The following is a 25,723-nucleotide window of genomic DNA, read 5'->3' on the forward strand; positions in this document are numbered from 1 at the left end:
ACTACTGCTTTATTGACTACACCAAAGACTGTGACTGTGTGGATCACAACAAACTGTGGAAAATTCTTAAAGAGACGGTTACACCAAACTACCTTACATGACTCCTGAGAAATTTGTATGCTGGTCAAGAAGCAACAGTTAGAACTGGACATGGACCAACAGACCGGTTCCAAAGTGGGAAAGAAGTACATCAAGGTCATATATTGTCATCCTGCTTATTTAAATTATATGCAGAGTACATCATGCAAAATGCCAGGCTGGATAAAGCACAAGCTGGAATTAAGATGGCCAGTAGAATGATCAATAACTTCAGATACGCAAATGACACCACCCTTACGGTAGAAAGTGAAGAACAACTAAAGAGCCTCTTGAAAGTGAAAGAGGAGAGTGAAAAAGTTGGCTTAACATTCAACATTCAGAAAACTAAGATCATGGCATCCAGTCCCATCACTTCATGGCAAATAGATGAAGAAACAATGGAAACAGTAAGAGACTTTTTTCTGAGCACCAAAATCACTGCAGATGGTGACTGCAGCCATGAACTTAAAAGATGCTTGCTCCTTGGGAAAAATCCTATGACCAACCCAGACATCATATTAAAAAGCAGAGACATTACTTTGCCAACAATGGTCCATCTGGTCAAAACTACGGTTTTTCCGCTTGTCATGTATGAATGTGAGAGTTGGACTATAAAGAAAGCTGAGCTCCGAAGAATTGATGCTTTTGAACTGTGGTGTTGGAAAAGACTCAAGAGTCCATTGGACCGCAAAGAGATACAACCAGTCAATTCTAAAGGAAATCAGTGCTGAATATTCATTGCAAGGACTGATGCTGAAGCTGAAACTCCAATACTTTGGCCACCTGGTGTGAAGAACTGTCTCATTGGAAAATACCTTGACGGTGGGAAAGATTGAAGGTGGGAGGAGAAGGGGACAACAGAGGATGAGATGGTTGGATGGCATCACCAACTCAGTGGACATGAGTTTGAGTAAGCTCCAGGGTTGGTGATGGACAGGGAGGCCTGACGTGCTACAGCCCATGGGAACTCAAGGAGTCGGACATGATTCAGTTACTGAACTGAACTGAACTGAACTGATAATACCTCTCTAATATCAATGGAAAGGTCATTCGGGTAGAAAAGCAACCACGAAACTCTGGCCTAAATGACACATCAGACCAAATAGACTTGAGATATATATATATATATATATATATATATATGTCATATAAAATTGTCCAAGCCAAAACAACACAATACACATTTTTTTAAGGACACATGGAACATTCTAAGGGTAGATCTCATACTAGGCCACAAATGAAGCATCAGTAAATTGACACAATTTGAAAACTTATCAAGCATCTTTTCTAAGCACACAAGTTGTGAGACTAGCAACTGAAAAATACCTGGGAAAAAAAAAAGAACACATGGAGGCTAAACATATGGTACTAAACAACCAATGCATCACTGAAGAACTCAAAGAGGAATTCAAAAAATACCAGGAGACAAATAAAAACAAAAATACAATGGTCCATAATCAATGAGACACAGCAAAAGCAGTTCTGAGGGGGATATTTGTAGTGAAACAAGCTGACCTCAGCAAACAATAAATTCAAATAATCTAACTTTACACCTAAAGGAACTATAAAAAAAGTGCAAACAAAACCCAAAGTTGGTAGAAGGAAAGAAATAAATATCAGGGCAGAAATAAATGATATGGAGACTAAAATAAAAATCAAATAAGAGATGGTTCTTGGAAAAGATAAATAAAACTCATAAATATTTAGCCAGATTCATCATAAAAAAAGAGAAAGGGCCAAAATAAATAAAATCAGAAATGAGAAGAAAGAATTTGCAACTAATATCAGAGAAATACAAAGGATCTTAACAGTCTACCATGAACAATTACACACTAATCAAATGGACAACTTAGAAGAAAAGGAAAAATTCCTAGACATGTACTATCTCCTAAGACTGAACCAGGAAGAAATAGAAAGTATGAACACACCAATTATCAGTAATGTAATCAAATTAATAATAAAAATACTCTCAAGAAAACTGGAAATTATAACCTGGAACTGAAATATAAACTATAAAACTGGAAACTGAAACCAAAGAACTATACAGCCTAATGGGTGAATTCTACCAAACATTTAGAGAAGAGTTAACATATCCTTTTAAATCATTCCAAAACATTGCTGAGAAAGCAATGCTTCAGTCTATAAGGCCAGCATCATCCTGATACAAAAAAGCAGACAAGACAACACAAAAAAGAAAATTACAAGCCAATATCACCGATGAACATAGATGCCAGAATCCTCAACAAAGTATTAGAAAAACTTATCCAACAATACATCAAAAAATCATACACATGATCAAATGGGATTTATCTTGGGAATGGAAAGATTTTTTGATGTCTGCAAATCAATCAATGTGATATATCACATTAACAAATTGAAGAATAAAAACCATGTGATCAACACCATAGATGTAGAAAAAGCTTTTGGCAAGATTCAGTTTTGATTCATGATAAAAACTCTCACAAATTTGGTATAGACGGTATATAACTCAGTATACAGATTGGAAAAGCTAATATTATTGAAATGACCATACATCCCAACACAATCTACAGAGTCAATGCAATCCCTGTCAAATAAGGAGAATTTTTAATAGAACTAGAACAAACATTTTAAAGGTTCTATGGAAAAAACCAAAAATAGGTAAAACAATCTTTGCAAAAAAGAACAGAACAAGAGGAATCATGTTCCCTGACACCAAATTATACTACTGAATACAATGCAAATCAAAACAGTATGGTACTGGCACAAAGACAGACACACAGATCAACAGAACAGAATGGAAGTCCAATAATAAACCCATGCAACTATGGTCAATTAACCTATCACAAAGGAAGCAGAAATATACAACATAGAAAAGATAGTCTCTTCCATAAATGATGCTTGTAAAACTGGACTGCTACATGTAAAACAATGAAATTAGAATACTGTCTAACACTGTATATAAAAATATACTCTCCATGTAAGTCTACAAACCAAAAAACTCTTAGAAGAAAACACAAGAAGAAAGAACACCTTTTGAAATAAATAGTAGCAGTAATTTTTTTTTTTTTTTGGAATTGTCTCTTGAAGCAAAGGAAATAAAAGCAAAATATGCAAATAGGGCCTAATAAAACTTAAAAGCATTTGCACAGCAAAGGAATCAATTGACAAGACAAAAAGACAACCCACTGAATAGGAGAAAATATTTGCAAATGACATGAACGGTAATGAGTTAGTATCCAAAATACATAAATATCTCATACAGCTCAACATCAAAAAAAAAAAAAAATACGGATTGAAAAATGGGCAGAAAAACTGGATAGACATTTCTCCAAAGAGGAAATGCAGATGACCAACAGGGACATGAAAAGACACTCAGCATCCTCAGTCATCAGTAAAATGAAAATGGAAACCACAATGAGATATCACCTCACACCTGTCAGAAGGGTCAAAAGATGTCAGAATGCAAAAAGAACACAATTAAGGATGTGGAGATAAACTATTGTATAGTGTTGGTGGGAATGTAAACTGGTACAGTAATCATGGAAAACAGTATGGAGGTTTCTCAAAAATAAAACTACAATATAATCCAGCAATTTCACAGTAGAATGGCTGGGTTATATGTTGTATAACTGAAGAAAATGAAAACACTAATTCAAAAAACTAAATGCACTCCAGTGTTCATGGCAGTATTACTTACAACTGCCAAGATATAGAAGCAACCCAAGTGTCCATGAATGAATAAAGAAGATGTGGTATATACATATACAATGGAATAGTACTCACCCATAAAAATTTTGAAATTTTGCTATCTGCAATAACACAGATGGACTTGGAGAGTACTAGACTATGTGAAATAAGTTATCCAGAGAAAGAGAAACACAATATGTCATCACTTACATAAGGAATCTAAAACATAAAATAGACAAGTTAATATAAATGAAAGAAACTGACTCACGGATATAGAGAATAAACTAGTGGTTATTGCTGGGGATAGGGAAGAGGGCTATAGCAAATTAGGGGTAGGGGATGAAAAGGAACAAACTACTATGTATAAAATATATGTTACAAAAATATATTATATAACATAGGGAATATGGCTAATATTTATATTAACTACAAATGGAATATAACCTTAAAATTGTATCACCAAATTGTATACCTGAAACTTAGATAATAAAATATTGTGCATCAACTATACCTCAGTGAAAAATATTTCACGGAATATTGTGATCAAAATGATAGAAAATTTGAAATATAGCTCATGAAAAAATTCAATAATCTATATCAAAACTCAGAAAAGCAGTTCAATGAGATGAGGAATAAAATTAAATAACAGAAGGAATACATTACCAAGCAGTTTAAAACCTCCAAAAAGAACCAAACAGTAATTCTAAAACTAAAGACCACAATAAGTGGGATGAAGAACACATTAGAAACCACTGGAAAACAGAGTTGATCATACGGAAGAGAAACTTCTTGAGCTTGAAAATAACAATCTAGAAATAACACGAGTAGAAGAGGACAGACAAATAAGATATCAAAAAATGAAGAAATTGCATGAGAGCTATCCAAGAAGGACAAGAGAAGGAAAGGGAGTGAAAAGTTCATTTGAAGAACTAATAGCTGAGAACTTTTAAAACCTGGATAATGAACTAGATATGCATGTCCATGAAACCAAGAGAATACCTAATTAGCTAATTACCTTGATGAATAAAGACCTTCTCCAAGAAATATTATATTAAAACTGTCAAAAGTTAATGACAAGGAAAAAATTTCAAAGGCAGCCAGGGGAAAAATAGATGATAACCTACAAAAGAACCTCCATTATTCTATCAGATTTCTCTGCCAGCCAGGAGGGAATGGAATGTCATCCTAAAAATACTGAAAGATTAAAAACTATAACCCAAGAATACTTTATTCAGCAAAGATATTACATATGAAAGATGAAGGTTTGAAGGTTTTCCCCAAATAACAAAAGCTGAGGAAGTTCATCAGCACTAGAACTGCCTTACAAGAAATGTTTAAAAGGAGCTCTTCTACCAGACAGAAAAAGGCAAAGGTACACAAAATGTTGAATAAGGTGATAAACAGAATCAGAAAATGACAACTGTATATTAGAATAGGTTGTTTAAAACTTAATTATAAAATTTAAATCAAAAAAGAAGCAAAACTAACTATAGCTACTTCGACTTAGTAACAAACTCACAACATAAAAAGGATAATTTGAGACAACAGAAATATATAAAGGAAAGAGAAAAAGGATGGAAATTGTATAGAAAAATTAAGATGTTATCAGAAGGAAAAAAAACCTACTTTAAGAAATACTTTGTATAAACTTTATGGTTTAGAAAAATTAAGGTAAGATGTTATCAGAAGGAAAAAACTACTCTAAGAGATTCTTTGTATAAACTTTATGGTAACTACCATACACAAATCTAAAGTAGAGCAAGAAACAAGAAAAAGGTAACTGAGAAAAACATCATAGAAAGCCACCAAATTTAAATACCAGATAGAAACATAAGGAAAAAGAAACAACAGAGATATAGATCAATCAGAAACAAAAGTTTACATGGCAGTTCTGAGTACTTGATAGCAATAATCACTCTAAATAAAAATTTGTTGAATTTAGCAATCAAAAGACACAGAGTGACTGGATAAATAAAGAAAAAAAAAGAACAAGACTCAACTATATGCTGCTTCTGGGAGACTTACCTCAGCTCTAAAGACAAACATATGCTCAAAGTGAAGTAAATGGCAGTCAAAAAAAAGTAGATGTAGCCATACCATATCAGACAAACAGACTATGCCAAAAAAGTTAACTATGCCAAGAAAGTTAACAAGAGACAAAGATGGACATTATAAATGATAAAGGGTACAATTCATCAAGAAGATATAAAAAGTATTAATATATATGAACCATGTTAAGGAGTGACAAATATATATAAAGGAAATATTGACAGAATTAAAGGGGTACATTAAAAGCAACACAGTTAAGTGTAGCACATGTTAACACCCTGTTACATCAATGGACAAATCATCCAGGCAGAAAGTCTTCAAGGAAACAGCTACCTTAAAGAAAACATTAGAGCACATAGATTTGATAGGTTGGTATTGACTACTTCTTAAAAATACAGCAGAATATACATTCTTATCAAGTGTACATGGAACATTCTCAGTGATAGATCCTATGCTAGGATACACACAAAAAAGTCTCAATAAATTTCAGAAGGCTGAAATCATATCAAGTCTTTTTTTCTGATCACAGTGGCATATATATTAGAAATCAGCTACAAGAAATAAGCTGGAAAAAATTACAACTACTTGGAGACTATAAAACATGCTACTAAACAACTATTGTGTCAGTGAAGAAATTAAAGATGAAATAAGAACACGTGCATGTGGGTGTGTTAAGTTGCTTCAGTTGTGTCTGACTCTTGGTGACCATGTGGACTGTAGCCTGCTAGTCCATGGGATTCTCCAGGCAAGAATACTGGAGTAGGTTGCCAGGCTCTCCTCCAGAGATCTTCCCAACCCAGGGATCGAATCCATGTTTCTTATGTCTCTCACATTGGCAGGTGGGGTCTTTACCACTAGCACCACTTGAGAAGTTCCAAAATTAAAACATACCGGAAGACAAATGAAAATGAAAACCTGACATACCAGTATTTATGGGAAGCAGCAAAAGCAGTATGAGGAGGGAAGTTTATAGCAATTCAGGCCTACCTCAGGATACAAGAAAAATCTCAAAAAACAACATAACCATAAAAGAACTATAAAATGAACAACAAACAAAGCTAAGAGTTAGTGGAAGGGAGGAAATAATAAAGACCAGAGTAGAAATAGAGGAAATAGAGATGAAACAGCCAATAGAAAAATATGAATGAAACTAGGAGATGGTTTTTTGAAAAGATAAACAAAATTGACCAACATTTAGCTTAATTCATTAAGAGAAAAAGTAGAAAAGCCTCAGCTAAATAAAATAAAAAATAAAAGAGAAGAAATTACAATGGATACCACATAAATACAAATAATTATAAAACAATACTATGAACAGCTATACAGCAACAAATTAGATAACCTAAAAGCGGATAAATTTTTAGAATTATGCAACTGTCCAAGAGTGAATCATGAAGAAATGGAAAATATGAATAGACCGATCACTAGTAAAGAGACTGAAGCGTAATAAAAAAACTCACCCCAAGAAAAAAAAATCGCGAACCAGATCCTTTCACAGGTGAATTTTACCCAATATTAAAAGTTGAGTTAATGTTCACCCTTGTCAAATTGAAGAGGAGGGAATGCTTGCTAACACATTTTATGAGCTCAATATTACCTAATACCAAAACCAGACAAGAGTAATGCAAAAAAAGAATTGTATAGGTCAGTATCTCTAATGAACATAGACACAAAAGTTGTCAACAAAATATTAACAAAACATATACAACAATACATTAAAAGGATACAATGTGACCAAGTGGGATTTATTCCAGGGATGCTTCAGTCATGTCTGACTCTTGACCAATGAAATACACCACATCAACAAAATAAAGAATAAAAATTGTATGATCATCTCAATAGGTGCACAAAAGGCATTTGACAATATTCAACACTCATTTATGATAAAAACTCTCAATAAAATGGGTATAGAATAAATATACCTCAACATTATAAAAGTCATATATGACAAGTCCACAGCTAACATTATATTCAACAAAGAAAAACTGAAAGCTATACCTCTAAGATTAGGAACAAGACAAGGATGCCCACTCTTGCCAGTCTTATTCAACATGAGAAGTCCTAGTGAGAGCAACTACAAAAGAAAAAGAAATAAAAGGAATCCAAATTGGAAAATAAGAAGTAAAACTGTAACTACTTGTGGATGACATGATTTATTTATAGAAAACCCTAATGCCTCCACCAAAAAAAGCTATTAGAAATAGTAAATGAATAAAGCTGCAGGGTACAAAATTCATATGCAAAATCTCTTGAGTTTCTACACCTTATCAACAGACAAGCAGAAAGAGAAATTAAAAAGAAAATAATCCTATTTATAATCACAACAGAAAGAATACCTAGGGATAAATTTAACTAAGGAAGTGAATGACCAGTTTGCTAAAATCTATGACACTGTTGAAAGAAACTTAACAAAACACAAGAAATGGAAACACATTCCATGGCTGTGGATTAGAATTAACATTACTAAAATGTCCATATTACCAAATCAATTGACTGATTCAATGCGATCCCTATCAAAATCCTGATGACATCTGTCACAGAAATAAAACAAAACATCCTAAAATCTATGTGCATCCTGGGCTTCCCTGGTGGCTCAGATGGTAAAGAATCTGCCTACAATACAGGAGATCCAGGTTCAATCCCAGGGTTGGGTAGATTCTCAGAGAAGGCTATGGCTACCCACACCACTATTCTTGCCTGGAAAATTCTATGGAGAGAAGAGTCTGGTTGGCTGCAGCCCATGGGGTCACAAAGAGTCAGACACAAACAAGCAACTAACACTTTCACTTTTCACTTAAATAGCAAAATAAATTCTGAGGAAAAAGAACAAACTGAAAGCATCCCCCTCCCTGATTTCAAAGCATACCACAAAGCTACAGTATCAGAAACATCACAGCATTGGGAGAAAAACAGATACATAGAACAATGAAACAGAATTGAGGGCACAAAAATAACCTCATACACATATGGACAATTAATTTATGATAAAAGAGCAAAGAACATACTATGGAGAAACGTAGTCTCCTCAAAAAATGGCATTAGGAAAACTGGACAATCCACATGTGGAAAAAAAAAGAAACTAGACCACTAACCCATAGCAGACACAAAATTCAACTTAAAATGGATCAAATCCTGGAGTATAAGACCTGAAATTATAAAACCCCTAGAAGAAAACATAGGCAGTATGCTCTTTGACATTGGTCTTAGCAATATCTTTCTCCTCAGGCAAGGAAAACAAAAGCAAAAATAAACAAATGGGACTACATCAAACTAAAAAGCTTCTGTACAGTAAAGGAAATCATCAGCAAAATGAAAGGACAACTTACCAAATGGGACAAGTCATTTGTAAATATATGATATGGGGTTAATATGTAAAATATATAAAGAACTCATATAACTCAGCAACAACAAAATAAACATCCTGATTTTTTTTAAAAATTGGCAGAGGATCTGAACAGACATTTTTCCAAAGAAGACATACAGATAGCCAACAGGCACATGAAAAGAAGTTCAACATCACTAATTATTAGGGAAGTGTAAATCAAAACCCCAATATATCACTTCACACCCATAAGAATGGCTAGTATCAAAAGCAGGAAACAAGTGTTGGAAAGGATATAGAGAAAAGTGAACTCTTGTGCACTGCTGATTGGAATGTAATTTGATGCATCCACTATGGAAAACAGTATGGAGATACCTCAAAAAGTTAAGAAAGAAATACTATATAATCCAGCTATTCTACTTTTGGGTATTCATATGAAGAATGCAAAAATAATACTTTGAAAAGATACACACCACCCCTATGTATGTTGCAGATTTATTTACAATAGCCTAGGCATAGAAACAACCCAACTGCTCATTGACGGATGGATAAAGAATAGAAAAAAAAAAATATATATATATATACACACACACACAAATACACACACAATACATATATATACAACAGGATACTACTCAGCCATAAAAAGGCAAAATCTTGCCATTAGTGACAACATGGATGGATATTAAGGGTTTTATGCTAAGTGAAATAAGTCAGATGGAGAAAGACATATGATTTCACTCATATGTGGAATAAAAAGAAAAACAAACAAGAAAGATAAACACAAAGATACAGAGAACAGGGTAGTAAGAAACGGTAAGCACATATATAGGCCCATTGCAACAGGCTCCAATATAGCTCATCACAGCACTGGTTAGAACCTTACATTGTTGATGAAAAGGGTCAGGAAAAAGGACAGAGCTGTTTCTTGAAGGAAGTAGATAGAAGGATTGGGCTGGGAAGTCAAGCTCTGCCTGCGGAGAGAACGGGAGAAGCAGTGCTTCTACCCCACAAGAGGGTCAGGCTCAATCTGGCACTACCTATAACAAATTAAATACATACATTCCCTTCAACCCACATATCCCCTTCCTTAGAATCTATTCTGTAGACTTTTATGGAATAAAGTGATTTAACTGACTGCTTCTTGGAACCTGCATGGGAAAATGGATGTTCAGGGAGTCTCACCTGGGTAAAGATGACACTAAGGGAGGAGAGAAAGGCTGTGCCTTGAATGCCCCAATTCATTATTTCTGATTTTTAATTTTTAACTGTAACTTTTAACCCATTTGTGTATACATTTAAGAACTGTCTTTAAGTGCATTAAAGGATCTAAGCTCTTTAGGCAAATTATTGTTTGTTTATCTGAGTTTGAATAAACTCTGGGAGTTGGTGATGGACAGGGAGGCCTGGCATGCTGCAGTCCATGGGGTCACAAAGAATCAGACATGACTGAGTGACTGAACTGAACTATCCGAAATTCAAATTAAAAAGTACTTTGGGATTGATATAAACAAAAATACAATATACCAAAACTTATGGGATACAGAGAAAGAACTGCTAAAAAGGAAATTTATAACTGTAAATGCATTCATTAAAAAAGAACCACTTAATCTTACACCTTATGAAGCTAAAAAGGGAGGGCAAATTAAACCCAAAGTTAGCATAAGGGAAGAAATAATAAAGATTAGAACAGAGATAAATGAAATAGAGATTATAAAATAGATAAAATCAACAAAACTAAAGTTGGTTCTTTGAAAAGATTAATAAATTCAATAAAACATTAAGTTAAACTGATTAAAAACAATGACAGGGTGCTCATTTTGGCAGCATATATAATACAATTGGAATGATACAGGGGTTAGCATGACAGGTATAAAATAATAGCATGCAAATTTGTGAATCATTCCATATTTTGCTATGATTGTAGAGCTTTAATGTTCTCACCATAACAGCAAACAGCAAAATGGTAACTGTATGAGTAGAGGATGTGCTAACTGATCTTGTTGTGGTGAGCATTTCACAATATTTACATGTATCAGATCATCACATTATATACCTTAAACTTACACCACGTTATATGTCAATTATATCACAATAGAACTGGAAAAATGCCCCTTAAACTCCCAAAAGTAACTGAAATACATCATTTAATATGTATTATCCAGTTTATGTACAAGATGCTTTTGACATTAAATGAAGGTATTTTGGCCTCAAAAAATAAAAGAGGAAAGTCTCAAATTACTAAAATCATAAATTAAGTTAGGGGTGTTACTACTGAAGTTATAGCAATAAAGAAAAATACTAGAGAAAGTCATGAACAATTGCATGCCCACAAATTAGATGAAATGGAAAAACTTTTAGAAACACACAAACTTCCAAAAATGACTCAAGAAATAAAAAATTTGAACAGACCTATAACAGTTTCTGATTCAGTAAACAAAAAATTCCCAACAAAGAAAAATTCAGGAACAGATGGCTTCACTGGTGACTACTAAACATTGAAGAATTAACAATAATCCTTTTCAAACTATTCCAAATGTTAAAAGAGAATGGAACACTCTCAGCTCATTCTATGTGGTCACTATAACCTTGATATCAAAGACAGACCAGGACATTATAAGAAAACAAAACTGTAGATTAATATGCTTTATGAATATAGATGCAAAAATCCTCAACAATATACTAGGAAACCAAATGCAGCAGCATATTAAGAGGATTATATACCATGACCAAGTGGGATTCACCCTAGGAAAGCATGACTGGTTCAACATCTGAAAATCAGTGCTACACACCACATTAACAAAATTAATGAGAGGGAGTTCTCTGGCCTAATGCCCTGGATTGTGAGCTTTCACTACCATGGCCTGGGTTCAATCCCTGGTCAGGGAACAGAGATCCCTCAAGCCATGTAGTGTGGCCAAACAAAAACAAACAAAAAATAAAATTAAGGAGAAAATAATACATAATCACCTGCATCTCAATGTGATTCAGAAAAAAAAAAAACATTTGATATAATCTAAAACAGTTTCATCATAAAGGCACTCAGCAAACTAGGAACAGAATGGAATGTCCTAAACATGATAAAGGTCATTTGTAAAACAAAACAAAACTATAACATACTCAATGCAGAAAGACTGAAAGATTTCCTCCTAAGATAAGGAACAGTATAAGGATGCTCGCTTTCACTACTTCTATTCAGCACTGGAAGTTCTACATAAGGCATTAGGCAAGAAAATAAAAGGCATCCAAATTGGAAAGGAATAATTAAAACAATATCTATTCAGAAATGACATGATCTTACATATATAAAATCCTACAGAATATACAAAATAAACCATTAGATTTAATAAATGCTTCAGTTCTGTCTTGTACTCATTGAATTGTGGTCAGTGAGCATGGCACCCTGTACTTAACACTTTGTGGGAAAGTAGAACAAACTATATCAGCACATTCTCTTTCTCTGTTTTTCCTTCTCTTTGTTGGGGAAAAGGATAAGAAAGAAGAGAAATATGTAAGGAAAGACTAAAAGGAATGAAACAACCTACATCTTGACTGGTTGTACTACTATAAATAAACTATCGTTTCTTGTTTATTTCCCTAAGCAAGTAACTACAAAGCCATGAAAACCAATGGGAGTGTGGTCTTGCTTTCAGAGGCAGCAAGGAATGTGTAATCTGGGAGAGAATGTCCTACTCCATAGCTTGGGTTATGGAGATGATGTCAACTATACAAGGAGAGGCAAAGAAGCTGAGGCCTTGGGACTTGCTGTAAGAAAGGATGAACAGCTTAGGAACTTACTGAATGTTGTACGGCACAGTACTAGGATTGAGTACCCCATACACAGTGAAGCCTTTATAGAGAGGGTTCCTGAAGTCTGGTTTCCTCTGAACCAAGAAAGGCCACACTGAATGGGTTTTCTCATATATTCTGTAAGAAAAGAAAAACAAGCCAAAAAATTAAAAGCAGGAAGCAAGTAACATCAATAGATCTGCTGAACTTGACAATCATCTAAATTCTATTAACAAGTAACCTAACTTAAGACAGAAGGCTAGGATATGATACAAGGAAAATGAAAATAAATTGTAATGAAGAATGATAGAATAACAAATTAATTGGGCTTCAACTTATCCGTTTTTAAAGAGATTAGAAAGAATTCCACATTGAAGAGAAACATGCCGAGTATATATGTAGAGATACTTTCTCTGCCACAGAGTAGTGATGTAATCTTAGCGATGTCCCTAGCCCTCTCTGGGCCTACTTTCTCATTTGTATAATGTGATCTTTACGGTCTCTTCCAAATCTTGGATTCTACGAATAACTTTTCAGTTTTTAAAAAATCTAGAATTACTTTAAAAAAATCTGGTAAATTAACAGACAAGAGGTGAATTTCTGGCTTTTCTATATTTTATTTCAAGCCAGCTTCTCCTCCACTCAGAAGGTATAAGACAGTGAAAGACAATTTAGCAATTTATATTAGCAAATATTTGTGAGTTATCCTAGGTGAACAGTACTGACTGTGATATTTATATTAAAAGACTGATTCTTCTTATCCCTTAGCTGAGTCCCTGGGAAGCGACTGAGTTAACACAAAAAAGCATGGAATTCATTGTCTCCAGTGAAAGCTGCTGTGTATCCATGCATGGGAAGTTCATTTACTCATACAGTGTCAAAAAAAGCTCTAGGACAACAAAGAGAAGTGATATGGGGTATATGACATAAAAATTGTAGTCTTGTAACTTTCAGGATTCTCAGATCATTTCAATGAGGCCAAAGGAACTGTATATGCATCTTTCTCATTTGTTGTTGGTTGAAAAAAGAAAAAAAATCTTGCAGAGGTAAGGTAAGTAGTATTTGTTGAGTATTTACTATGTGTCAAACACTGTCCCAGACTCTACTTAAAATACCCTATTAAATTATATAATAAAACCTTGTGAGTTATTTTATTCCCAAAATAATAATTAGAAAATGAGACAAAAATTAATTTGCAAAAAGTCACACAGCTAGTAGGTGACAGAGCCAAAATCTGAACCCAGGTCTCTCTGATCCTAGAGTCCATGTCTTTTCTTTCATGGATGAATGATATGTCTGCTTGTTTTATATAACCACTATTAAAGCATATGTTAAAATTTTCAACTTTCATTACTTTTACATGGAGATTCAGATTTGTGTGAGGAATGGGTTGAGGATATATTAGCCTCATTTTAAGAGGGTGGAGCAAAAGTATACGGAAAAGATCTCTGATTTTAGTGCTAGAAAAGCAGGTCAGGGACAGAACAAATGTGTTTATAAGCATTTGGGAAGAGGGTAAGAAAGTTCTCGTTGCAAAATGAAATAGAAATGTGCACTGAAGCTACTAAGTAACTACAGATTTTGAAGCATAAAGATTCACCACTGTTCTCAGTGTTGACAAGAAAACAGAATTAGAGACTTATCCAGGATATATCATATCAGGGCCTGAGAACTTGAGCTAATTGCTACTCAGCTAACAACTATGAAACAAGAATGGATTGTGAGATAGTCACTTCCCCTCGCTATTCTTTTTCTCTGACTCTAAAACAAGGAGAATGCTATTCCCAGAAACTCTGTCTTGTCAACTTCAAAAATTATTTACATTTTATACATTGCAGGGATGTTAGAGTTTACGTCTGGTACCAATTCAAGTGCCTATAGGAGCTGGGGAAGTAACATATGAAGTGAGCTGAGAATAAACTACAGAGAGTAGTGAGAATTGTGGCAAACAAGAGTGAGCTTGCTTCATTCAAATGGAGCAGGCTATTATTTATCTCCAGATGATTATTGCCATTAGAAAATGCAGGTCCAATACTGCCAGAGTTCCTGATTTTGCAGAATATCTTGCCACAGTGGCTTTTTGATTGAGGAAAAAATCCTAAAACAACTGGATTTTTATGTGAAATATTAAGATATTTAAATGCTGACTACTAATTAATAGTTTAAAAAAATACTCTACAGATGAAACAGAATATGCCTGTTAAGTCAGACTTGGCCTATGACCTGCTATTTAGTGATCTTAGACACAAATGATAAAGGACAGTAGCTAATGACTACTCACACACTCATTCCTTATAAAATTTTTGCACATCCATTGCTTTATTGGTTCCTCATGATAGATCTGAAAAATAGGTATTATTATCCCTATTTCACAGATAAAGAATCTAAGGTTTTGAGGACTACCCATACAAATACCAAGTGTTTTATGCCTCAAAATTATTTTTATAGTTGTCCTGTCCTCCCCTTTTGTGAACTGCTGTCCCAAATTCAGGGTGACTGGTAAATTTACACTGATCTCCTCTCCCTATTCAGTGTTTTCTCACAAACTGAATTCACCTCAGATCATCTCGATCCTTCTGGCAGTTTCCAAGGAAGTTCCCAAACTGGCAGGAGAAAACATGGTCATGAATTTCCAGCAGGAAATTTTCATTAAACTCAAAGGCACATGGAAATTGTTCCATTAATTGCCAGATACAGTCTAGGAACTGTGTGAAAATAGGGGATACTTCTTTAGAGTCCCCATCCAGGTGGCCACACCTAAGAGATACAAGTAAAGGTAAAGAAAGACAATGATTAACATCAGGGATTACACTGTTTGGAACAGGCTATAGCAAGGTCGCTTTCTGTTTCTGTGTTGGAATTGGTAAGGAAATACGTAATGCCAAAATACCACTTAGAATCTCAAAGTTCATTAAGCCCAGTGGACCTCTTAGCCACCAGCAACTTTCACTATTATCCAGATCGTAAACCCTTTGGTCATCTATTCTATTTCCTTTTACATCCTCTACAATAGAACTTTCTACAATGATTGAAATGTTCCATATTTGTGCTGTCCAATATGGCAGTCACTACTAAGCACTTTAAATGTGGCTAGTATGACTAAGGAACTGAATTTTCAATTATATTTAATTTCAATTAATTTAACAGCTACATTTAGCTCCATGTGATCAAAGATCATATCTATGTTGTTTACTGGATAGTGCCTGGTGTGAAAATGAATGAAAAAATCTCATCCCAGAACTGTTTAATGTTTTCTCTCCCATGATGCTCTTTCCCAACTCTACCATCCACTAGAAGCCCTAATCCACTGTAAACATACATGGCGTCCTTAGCTTTTACACTGAATGTTCTACCTTTTGATATAATTTAAATCTACCTCACCAAGGACACTACTTCTTGGGGTCCAAATAAAATGGAGAAGGCTCATCATTCACTCTTCATGTATCATAATCCTAAAAGAAAGCTGAAGTGGGATCAATTTTCTCCTCGTTACCACTGCATTCAACTATTCCATTTGCTCTCTTAAAAATACTTCCATTATGGGTCATGCTCATTCATTTTCCTCAATGTTGTCTTCTACAATATTTGGGTCACTTCTCTACATTTTCTGAAGAATCTGACTCCAGTTGTAAGTACTGATCTTTGGAGTAGATGCAGATAACCTACAATGGCTTAGACTCTTTAACTAACTAATGTACTTCACTGATCTTTACATCTACTTCACATCAGGCTTGTGTATCCATGACATCCATGTTTCCTGATGTTAGCTAAAGGTGCTTCCTCCACTTTGAAACCTTAATCTCAATAGCCTGCTCTGGTCACCACATATTATATTTCCAAAAGCTGCTCATCTTACCTCATCCAGCCCTCATCTTTGGACCTCTCTACTTGCCAGATTCCTCCCAGCTTCCTTACCACCCTATATTCTAGATATGCTCCCATCAACTATTCTTTCCACATTTTCTTCAACTTTCTGGTCTTTTTTGTCATCATTTTCCTTCAAAATCCAACCACTGAGGAACAAACAAAGCTACGTTCTCTACTTCCACATCCTGACTGATGAATGCTGCTTGAGAAAAATTTAAAACCAGGCAAATTGAGAACTTAAGTCTCCATACTCAGCTGGAACTTAATTGCTCCCAAGTAACTTTTATTAATGGGCTTCACTGATAGCTCAGCTGGTAAAGAATCCACCTGCAATGCAGAAGACCCAGGTTCAATTCCTGGGTTGGGAAGATCCCTTGCAGAAGGGATAGGCTACCCACTCCAGTATCCTTTGGCTTCCCTGGTGGCTCAAATAGTAAAGCATCGGCTTGCAATGTGGGAGACCTGGGTACAATCCCTGGGTTGGGAAGATCCTCTGGAGGAGGACATGGCAATTCACTCCAGTATTCTTGCCTGGAGAATCCCCATAGACAGAATCATCATAGACAGAGGAGCCTGGCGCGCTGCAGTCCAGAGGGTCGCACAGAGTTGGACACGATCGAAGCAACTAAACAGCAGCAGCAGCAACCTTTACGTATATCCTTAACACAGTTTTCCCATTAACCCTTACAGCTCTTGCAAATTTTAAGCTACCTTCTGTAACCCTGACACATTTCACATTGATGTCTACAGTATTAATGAAAAAGAGGAAGGCCATCAAGTAAAAGTATCTAACTTCTGCCTTTGACATTTACAAACTTAATTCCTTCTCCACCTCTCCTTCCATGTAGTCTACACTGAAGAGGCATTCTTAATTATCAGTTCAGTTCAGTTGTTCAGTCATGTCCAACTCTTTGTGACCACATAAACCGCAGCACACCAGGCTTCCCTGTCCATCACCAACTTGCTCAAACTCATGTCCATCAAGTGGGTGATGCCATCCAACCATCTCATCCTCTGTCGTCCCCTTCTCCTCCTGCCTTCAATATTTCCCAGCATCAGGGTCTTTTCCAATTAGTCAGTTCACATCAGGTGGCCAAAGTATTGGAGTTTCAGCTTCACCATCAGTCCTTCCAATAAATATTCAGGACTGATTTCTTTTAGGATGGACTGGTTGGATCTCTTTGCAGTCCAAGGGACTCTCAAGAGTCTTCTCCAACACCACAGTTCAAAAGCATCAATTCTTTGGCACTCAGCTTTCTTTATAGTCCAACTCTCACATCCATACATGGCTACTGGAAAAACCATATCTTTGACTAGATGGACCTTTGTCAGCAAAGTAATGTATCTGCTTTTTAATATGCTGTTTAGGTTGGTCATAGATTTTCTTCTATGGAGCAAGGACTTAATTTTCTTCTTAAAGGAGCAAGCATCTTTAAATTTCCTGGATTCAGTCACCATCTGCAGTGATTTTGGAGCCCAAGAAAATAAGGTCTCTCACTGTTTCCATTCTTTCTCCATCTATTTGCCATGAAGTGATGGGACCAGATGCCATCATCTTAGTTTTTCACATGTTGAGTTTTAAGACAGCTTTTTCACTGTCCTCTTTCACTTTCATCAAGAGGATCTTTAGTTCCTCTTTGCTTTCTGCTGTAAGGGTGCTTCTTGGTTATACCTCAAGTGAAATGCTTTCATTTGGAAGGAAGTTTTTAATCCCTTTTTTCTCCTAAGGAGTCATTCTATAAAACACCCACTATTTCTTTCAAATCTTTAATCTTCCTTAAAATTTATTTATTTTTAATTGAATAACAACTGCTTTACAGTATTGTATTGGGCTTCTGCCATACATCAATATGGACCAGCCATGAGTATACATATGCCCCCTCCTTCTTGAACCTCCCTGCCACCTCTACCCGATCCTACCACTCTAGGTTGTTACAGACCCCCAATCTGAGTTCTCTGAGTCATATAGCTAATTCCCATTGGCTATCTGCTTTAAATTCCTATTGGCTATCCATGGGGTCACAAAGAATCGGACACAACTGAGCAACTGAACTGATCTATTTTACATATGGTAGTATATATGTTTCCATGTTACTCTCTACTTTCATCCCACCCTCTCCTTCCCCCGACCCAATGTCCATAAGTCTGTTCTCTACGTCTGCATTTCTTTTTCTTCCTTGCAAATAGGTTCACCAGTACCATCTTTCTAGATTCCATATATATGTGATAATATATGACATTTGTTTTTTTCTCTTTCTGACTTACTTAACTCTGTATAATAGGTTCTAGGTTCATCCACCTCATTAGAACTGACTCAAATATGTTCTCTTTTTATGACTAATATTCCATTGTATATACATACCACAGCTTCTTTATCCATTCATCTGTCAATGGACATCTAGGTTGCTCTATATTCTACCTATTGTAAATAGTGCTGCAATGAAAATCAAAACCACAATGAGGTACCATTACACACCAGTCAGGATGGCTGCTATCCAAAAGTCTACAAGCAATAAATGCTGGAGAGGGTGTGGAGAAAAGGGATCCCTCTTACACTGTTGGTGGGAATGCAAAATAGCACAGCCACTATGGAGAACAGTGTGGAGATTCCTTAAAAAACTGGAAATAGAACTGCCATATGACCCAGCAATCCCACTTCTGGGCACACACACCGAGGAAACCAGATCTGAAAGAGACACATGTACCCCAATGTTCATCGCAGCACTGTTTATAATAGCCAAGACATGGAAGCAACCTAGATGCCCATCAGCAGATGAATGGATAAGGAAGACGTGGTACATATACACTACGGAATATTACTCAGCCATTAAAAAGAATTCATTTGAATCAGTTCTAATGAGATGGATGAAACTGGAGCCCATCATACAGAGTGAAGTAAGCCAGAAAGATAAAGACCAATACAGTATACTAACACATATATATGGAATTTAGAAAGATGGTAATGATAACCCTATATGCAAAACAGAAAAAGAGACACAGATGTACAGAACGGACTTTTAGACTCTGTGGGAAAAGGCGAGCGTGGGATGTTCAGAGAGAATGGCATTGAAACAAGTATACTATCAAGGGTGAAACAGATCATCAGCCCAGGTTGGATGCATGAGACAAGCGCTCAGGGCTGGTGCACAGAGAAGACCCAAGAGGGATGGGATGGAGAGGGAGGCGGGAGGGGGGATCGGGATGGGGAACACATGTAGATCCATGGCTGATTCATGTCAATGTATGGCAAAAACCACTACAATAAAAAAATTGAAAGAAAAAAAAGAATGAGAGCAACAATGAAAAAAAAAAAAAGTAGTGCTGCAATGAATATTGGGGTACATATGACTTTTTTCAATTTTGGTTTCCTCAGGGTATATGCTTAGTAGTGGGATTGCTGGATCATATGGTAGCTTTATTCCTAGTTTTTTTTAAGGAATCTCCATGTCTTCTATAGTGATCGTATCAAATTACTTTCCTTGCAACTTTGCAAGAGGGTTCCCTTTCCTCCACATCTCTCCAGCATTTATTGTTTGTAGATTTTTTGATGATGGACATTCTGACTGGTGTGAGGTGATATCTTATTGTAGTTGTGTTTTGCACAAATCTTCAATCTTATTTTTTAAAACTTTTTTTGCATGAAAGATTCTTTAAATTTATAGTGCTTTATAATTTTCACCAGTTTCAGACACACGATTTCATATAATTTCATAACCCTCTTAAAAATTTCCTACCCCTGTTTTACTCCTCTCTTTACCCCCTTCCCTAGTTTCTTCCTAACCACTACTTTGTTCTCTATATCTGTGAATCTGCTAGTTTTTTGTTATATTCACTAGTTTGTTGTGCTTTTTAGATTCCACATACAAGTGATATCATACATATTTGTATTTCTCTGTATGACTAATTTCACTTAGCATAATGCCCTCCAAAGTCCATCCATGATGCTGCAAATGACAAAGTTTCACTCCTTTTTTATGGCTGAGTAGTATTCCACTCTGTGTGTGTGTGTGTGTGTGTGTGTGTGTGTGTGTATAATGTATATATATTATCCATTCATCTATTGATGGACACTTAGGTTGCTTCCACACCTTGGCAACTGTAAATAATGCTGCTATGAACATGGGGGTGCATTGTAGGTTTCTAAATTAATGTTTTTGTTTTGTTTTTTCTCAGATATATACCCAAAAAGAAACTCAAAAAGAAACACAATAAATACTAACCAAGGATATGGAGAAAAGGGAACCATCCTACTTGTTTGTGGTAATATAAAATGGTGCAACCAGAGTGAAAAATAGTACAGAGATTTCTCAAAACCTAAAAATAGATCAACCTCATCTTCTTAATGTTCTAAAATACCACCAGTTCTAGGAATTTTCCTTTGCCCAGAATGGATAAGGTTCCCTTGTAGCAGTTATCATACTATGTGTGTGTGTTAAGTCACTTCAGTCGTGTCTGACTCTTTGTGACCATTATGAACTGTAGCCCACTAGGCTCCTCTGTCCATGGGATTCTCCAGGCAAGAATATTGGAGTGGTTGCCAACCCCTCCTCCAGGAGATCTTCCCAACCCAGGAACCAAAACCTTATCTTTTACATCTCCTGCATTGGCTGGCAGGTGCTTTACCACTAGTGCTACCTGGGAAGCCCATATCATACTATGCTGTCGTCACTGATTTTATTTTCTATAAAAAAAGGGACAGTGAACACATCTGGTCCAATACAGTCCCCTCAAAACCTGGCATATTGCCTGGACCAAAGTTTGTTGATAAAAGAAGAACAAATAGATGGACCCAAATAGCTAGAGAGTGGTAATCAACGAAATTAAATGGATACACACCAATGTGGGATACTAAGACTTGAATAGGAACTTCTTTGAGGATAAAACTTATATTTTATGTGCCTTTGTTATCAGTTCAGTGTCTCACATAGTTTACAGCATATTGTTAGGTATTTGGTAAACATCTTTTATTCTCATAACACACAAAGTTTCAGTAAGACTGTCTGACTTATAGCAGCATTAGATCACTAAATAAATATAAGTCCTTAATTCCACCTCTTACCAAAGAACAGAAATGTGCAAATGCCTTTTTTTATTATAAAAGATTAAAAGTTGCATTGCATTAGGTATTACTCCCTCTACCTGAATGCTCACTCTTCTCTCTAGCAAACTCCTATTCAGTCCCTAAAATTCATCCTTAAATATTGCCTATTCCTGGAAGCCTATCTTGTGTTCTTCAAATACAGTTAAGCTCTTTTTCTTCTGTGGCCTGTGATGTATATTCTTCCTTGAAATATTTAATGATTGGATATAATCATTTGTTTCACTTTGAAGGCAGATATAATAGTCTAGTTACACCTGTGTCCCTAGTGCCCTAGCATTGTGTATGGAATATGTGTTTCTTGATGAAAAGAGATTTATGCCATGTTCGATTTATTCTTCCTTCATACACAAGAACATATCAGGGTTTTGATAAATCTCACCCTACTGAATTCTCCGTAGCCTCTACCTTTAAAATGAGGATATTTTTACCTTTGGGAGAACTTGTGGCCCATGCATATCCATTCCTTCTCTATCAGGATCTTCATTTTTATAGAAAAAGAAAACTTTGCATTAGAAAAATCATAAAATTAATTAATCATACCTATAAAGTATCAAAACACTTTGCTGAAGTGAACTTTGTACAAATTTGTATTGAATAATCATAAAGTTAATTTCCCAAATGATAAATAAGTAATTTGGATTTCCTTTAAAGGACTATAAAGGCTGTCTTCAAATTTCAAAGCTCTCAGGAGAAATAATTCTGAATTTGTACTCAGTGTCACATTTTCTTTGGCTTTTACATAATGTGTGACAGGACATATGAGTCATAACTAAATCTTGATAAACTTCTTAAATTCAACCTATGAAGAAACAGGAATCCAAAGGCAGTATTTGAGTTTGTACCAAGAACAGATCTTGGTATAAATGCATTTCAACCATTAAAAAAAAATAAAGCACTTCCAAAAGAAAAATGAAGATAAACTCCTACTGTAAGTTCTGTTTCATAGAAAGACAAAGTAAAAAGTGTTCGATTCAGCACCAGAAAACAATCATGTGTCTGACATCAAGACAGCTGACACTGAAGATGATGAGCCCATCAGTTTGCTTATTTAACAATCATCCATTAAACTTTGTTAACTTTTTGAGTCTTTCCTTTACCTTACACCAAACAGCCTATTATATCCAACTGATGTTCTGATGGGTAAGAAACTATGTTGAGTGTGCAGTGGAAAGTATGTAGACTGTAAATGCCTACTTTAGTGGAAAGAAGCTAAACTGAAAAACAGAGCTGTTTTTGTAGACCTCTTTCTTATAGAAAAGAAGTTGGTTGAGAGTTATATTTGATCTATTCATAATCGCCCCTTGTGCAAGGTAAAATCCAATCACTCCTCTCTTACCATGAGTCCTTTGAATGTCCTGTAAAATGGATCTAGGAGGATGCTGGCCACAGAGCAGACCTGTGCTGTACGGTCCCACCCATCAGAACAATGGACTAAGACATTGGTCTTTTCTACCTTCACTGCCTGTAAAGACAAGAGGCAAAAAGTAGCATAAACAACTTTTACATAGCATGCCGGGTTAATTATATACAGTTATCATCAATATAGCAGAGAACTTGGTCTTAACTGGGCTACATTAATTTCTTCTCATAATATGGGTATCCTATATAAGGAATGACCCTGGAAAAGGAAATGGCAACCCACTCCACTATTCTCTGTCCATAGGATTGCCTGGAGAATCAGAGGAGCCTGATAGGCTATAGTCCATAGGTTTGTGAAGAGTAAGACACAACTGAGCATGCACACATGGGGAATGAAAAAGAAAATAAAGAAATGTAACAGAAGGTGAGCTTACCTAATAGGAAAAGAAAATTAAAACCAACACATGATATGGGTAAAAAGAAAAACAAAAGAAATCTACATTTATAAAACTTCCGAAGAAGGCATGGATCAATTATTAGAGAGAGGAGTGGGCAAGAGGAAGAATTCATGCTCAAAAACAGGACAGTTCTGCATCTCAGTCCCAGACCTGACAGTAATTTGCTTCGGAATCTTTAGCCATTTAGTCTTACTAATATAAATACTTCTAACTTAAGGTGGAGAGGTTTGCCTGTCTTAGGTAAGTTTCTATATAATCAGAATGATGTAAAAATATGGGCAGTTACTCAACCTGAGCAATTTTGGCAATGGGAGCTATTGAGCATTCACTTATTCATTCTAGCACTTAATTATGCATCCCTCTATGTCATGTACATACTAAGGATTAGAGATACAAAGATGAGACTCAGTTTCTGCCTTCAACGAGCAAACTATTCAGGATTACCAAAGGTAAATAAATACAATGCAGTGGAAAAACTGATGGGTAATGTAGCCTTTTGTAGGATCCAGGGAAGCTTGAGCCTTGAAGAAAATGTAGGATATTCTCAGGTGAGGAAGAAGAAGGGCATTTATTCACTCATTCATTCATCTACTCACCTAGCCAATAACTACCGAGTGACTATACAAGATGCGTTATAGTATGCACCAGGGATACAAAAAAGACAAACATTTAAATGAATGACTACAAACCAATGATAACTAAAACAATGAAAGTTAACACCAGATACAACAAAGGCACATAATAACTAAAGAAGAGGAGACAACTAAAGTGGGCCTTGTCAGATAAGTAGACATTTGTCAGATAGACCAGGAGGAATGGATATTCCAGGCAGGGGGCATAATCTGACAATATTTACAAAGGCAAAGAGGCATGGCATAGGTGAGGAACTATTAACTAGCTTGGTGGTTGAGGCTACACTAGAAGTGAGGGTGTGAGGAGAGAGAAGTCTGGCCAGGAGGGCAAGGTTCAGATTGACAAGTGTGCACTTTATCTGTTGAATAGGGAGTCGCTGGAGTGTTAAAAGCAGGGAAGTGCCATGATCAGATGTACTCACTATGGTGACAATAAGGAGAATAAGAGGACATCAGTTTGGATTTAGAAAGATCAGTCAAAAATCCACTAAAATTGTGAAAGGCAATATGCACCTGAATAAAGGTGGTAGCAGTGGCACTGAAAAGGATAAGAGGAATGTTAGGAATAAAATTTTAATAGGACATATTGAGAGAACAGATGTGGGATGAAGGAGAGGGAAAAGTCAAAAATGACTCTTAAATGTGTCATTTAGTAATAACTAAGTGGATGACAATACCATTAGCCTGAACTAAACACAGAGGAAGAAACAAGTTTTAGTTAGTGTTCAGAGTAGATAAGATTTCATTTGAAGCCATGGAGAGTATGAGGTAGTTGGGGGATGTCCAATGGGGCATTCAGTGGACAACTGTATATGTGGGTCTGGAGTTCAGGAGAACGAGGAAACTGAGCCAGAGTATAGATGTGACCACAATATGAATAGAGATCATAAGTGGAAACTGCATGGCTGGTGCTGTCCATGCAGAGACCACAGTGAGAAAAGGAAAGACCTTAGAAAGCAGTAACTTTTATGGGGAAAGTAGAGGAAGGAAAGAGCTATTAAAGGAGTCAGCTTGTGAAAAAGCCTGAAAGGTAGAAAAAGAACCAGGAAATAGTAGTTGGATTAAGGCCAGGACTACAAAAATGGTTCAAAGAGAATGGGGATAACAATGCCAAATGCAGCAGAGTGGTGAAAACAGAACAAAGGTTAAAGAGTGACCTTGAGATCGACAAGTTAGGGGTCATTAGAGACCTCAGCAAGAAGAGTACTAATGGTATGGAAGGAAACTGGATTATAGTCAACTGAAGAGTGAAGGGATGTGAGCAAGTGTGAATAAGGAAGGTCAATTACTTTCAAGAAAGCTCTAAGCAAGAGGAAAGAGAACAGTAAATAGAAGAGGATAAGAAAAATTCTTTTCTTAGGAATAAGAAAGTATTGAGTTGACTTCCCTAGTGGCCGAG

The 25,723-nt window shown here is 35.8% G+C and overlaps 1 protein-coding gene across 3 annotated transcripts in view; it reads right to left on the reverse strand.

The window, feature by feature from the left end:
- MTMR8 (myotubularin related protein 8) overlaps positions 1-25,723 on the reverse strand; it is a 227,697-nt gene that overhangs the window by 94,067 nt on the left and 107,907 nt on the right. For 2 of the 3 annotated variants that reach the window (XM_065916129.1, XM_065916127.1), the window contains 4 exons: positions 23,212-23,337; positions 22,304-22,353; positions 15,464-15,664; positions 12,917-13,045 (listed from right to left, as the gene is read on the reverse strand). In XM_065916129.1, coding sequence (XP_065772201.1) covers positions 12,917-13,045; positions 15,464-15,664; positions 22,304-22,353; positions 23,212-23,337 — 506 coding nt within the window. The remainder of the gene's footprint in view (positions 1-12,916; positions 13,046-15,463; positions 15,665-22,303; positions 22,354-23,211; positions 23,338-25,723) is intronic. The other variant, XM_065916128.1, reaches the window with a different exon arrangement.

The sequence above is a fragment of the Muntiacus reevesi genome, chromosome X, assembly GCF_963930625.1.
Source record: "Muntiacus reevesi chromosome X, mMunRee1.1, whole genome shotgun sequence".
In the NCBI taxonomy this organism is placed as follows: Eukaryota; Metazoa; Chordata; class Mammalia; order Artiodactyla; family Cervidae; genus Muntiacus; species Muntiacus reevesi.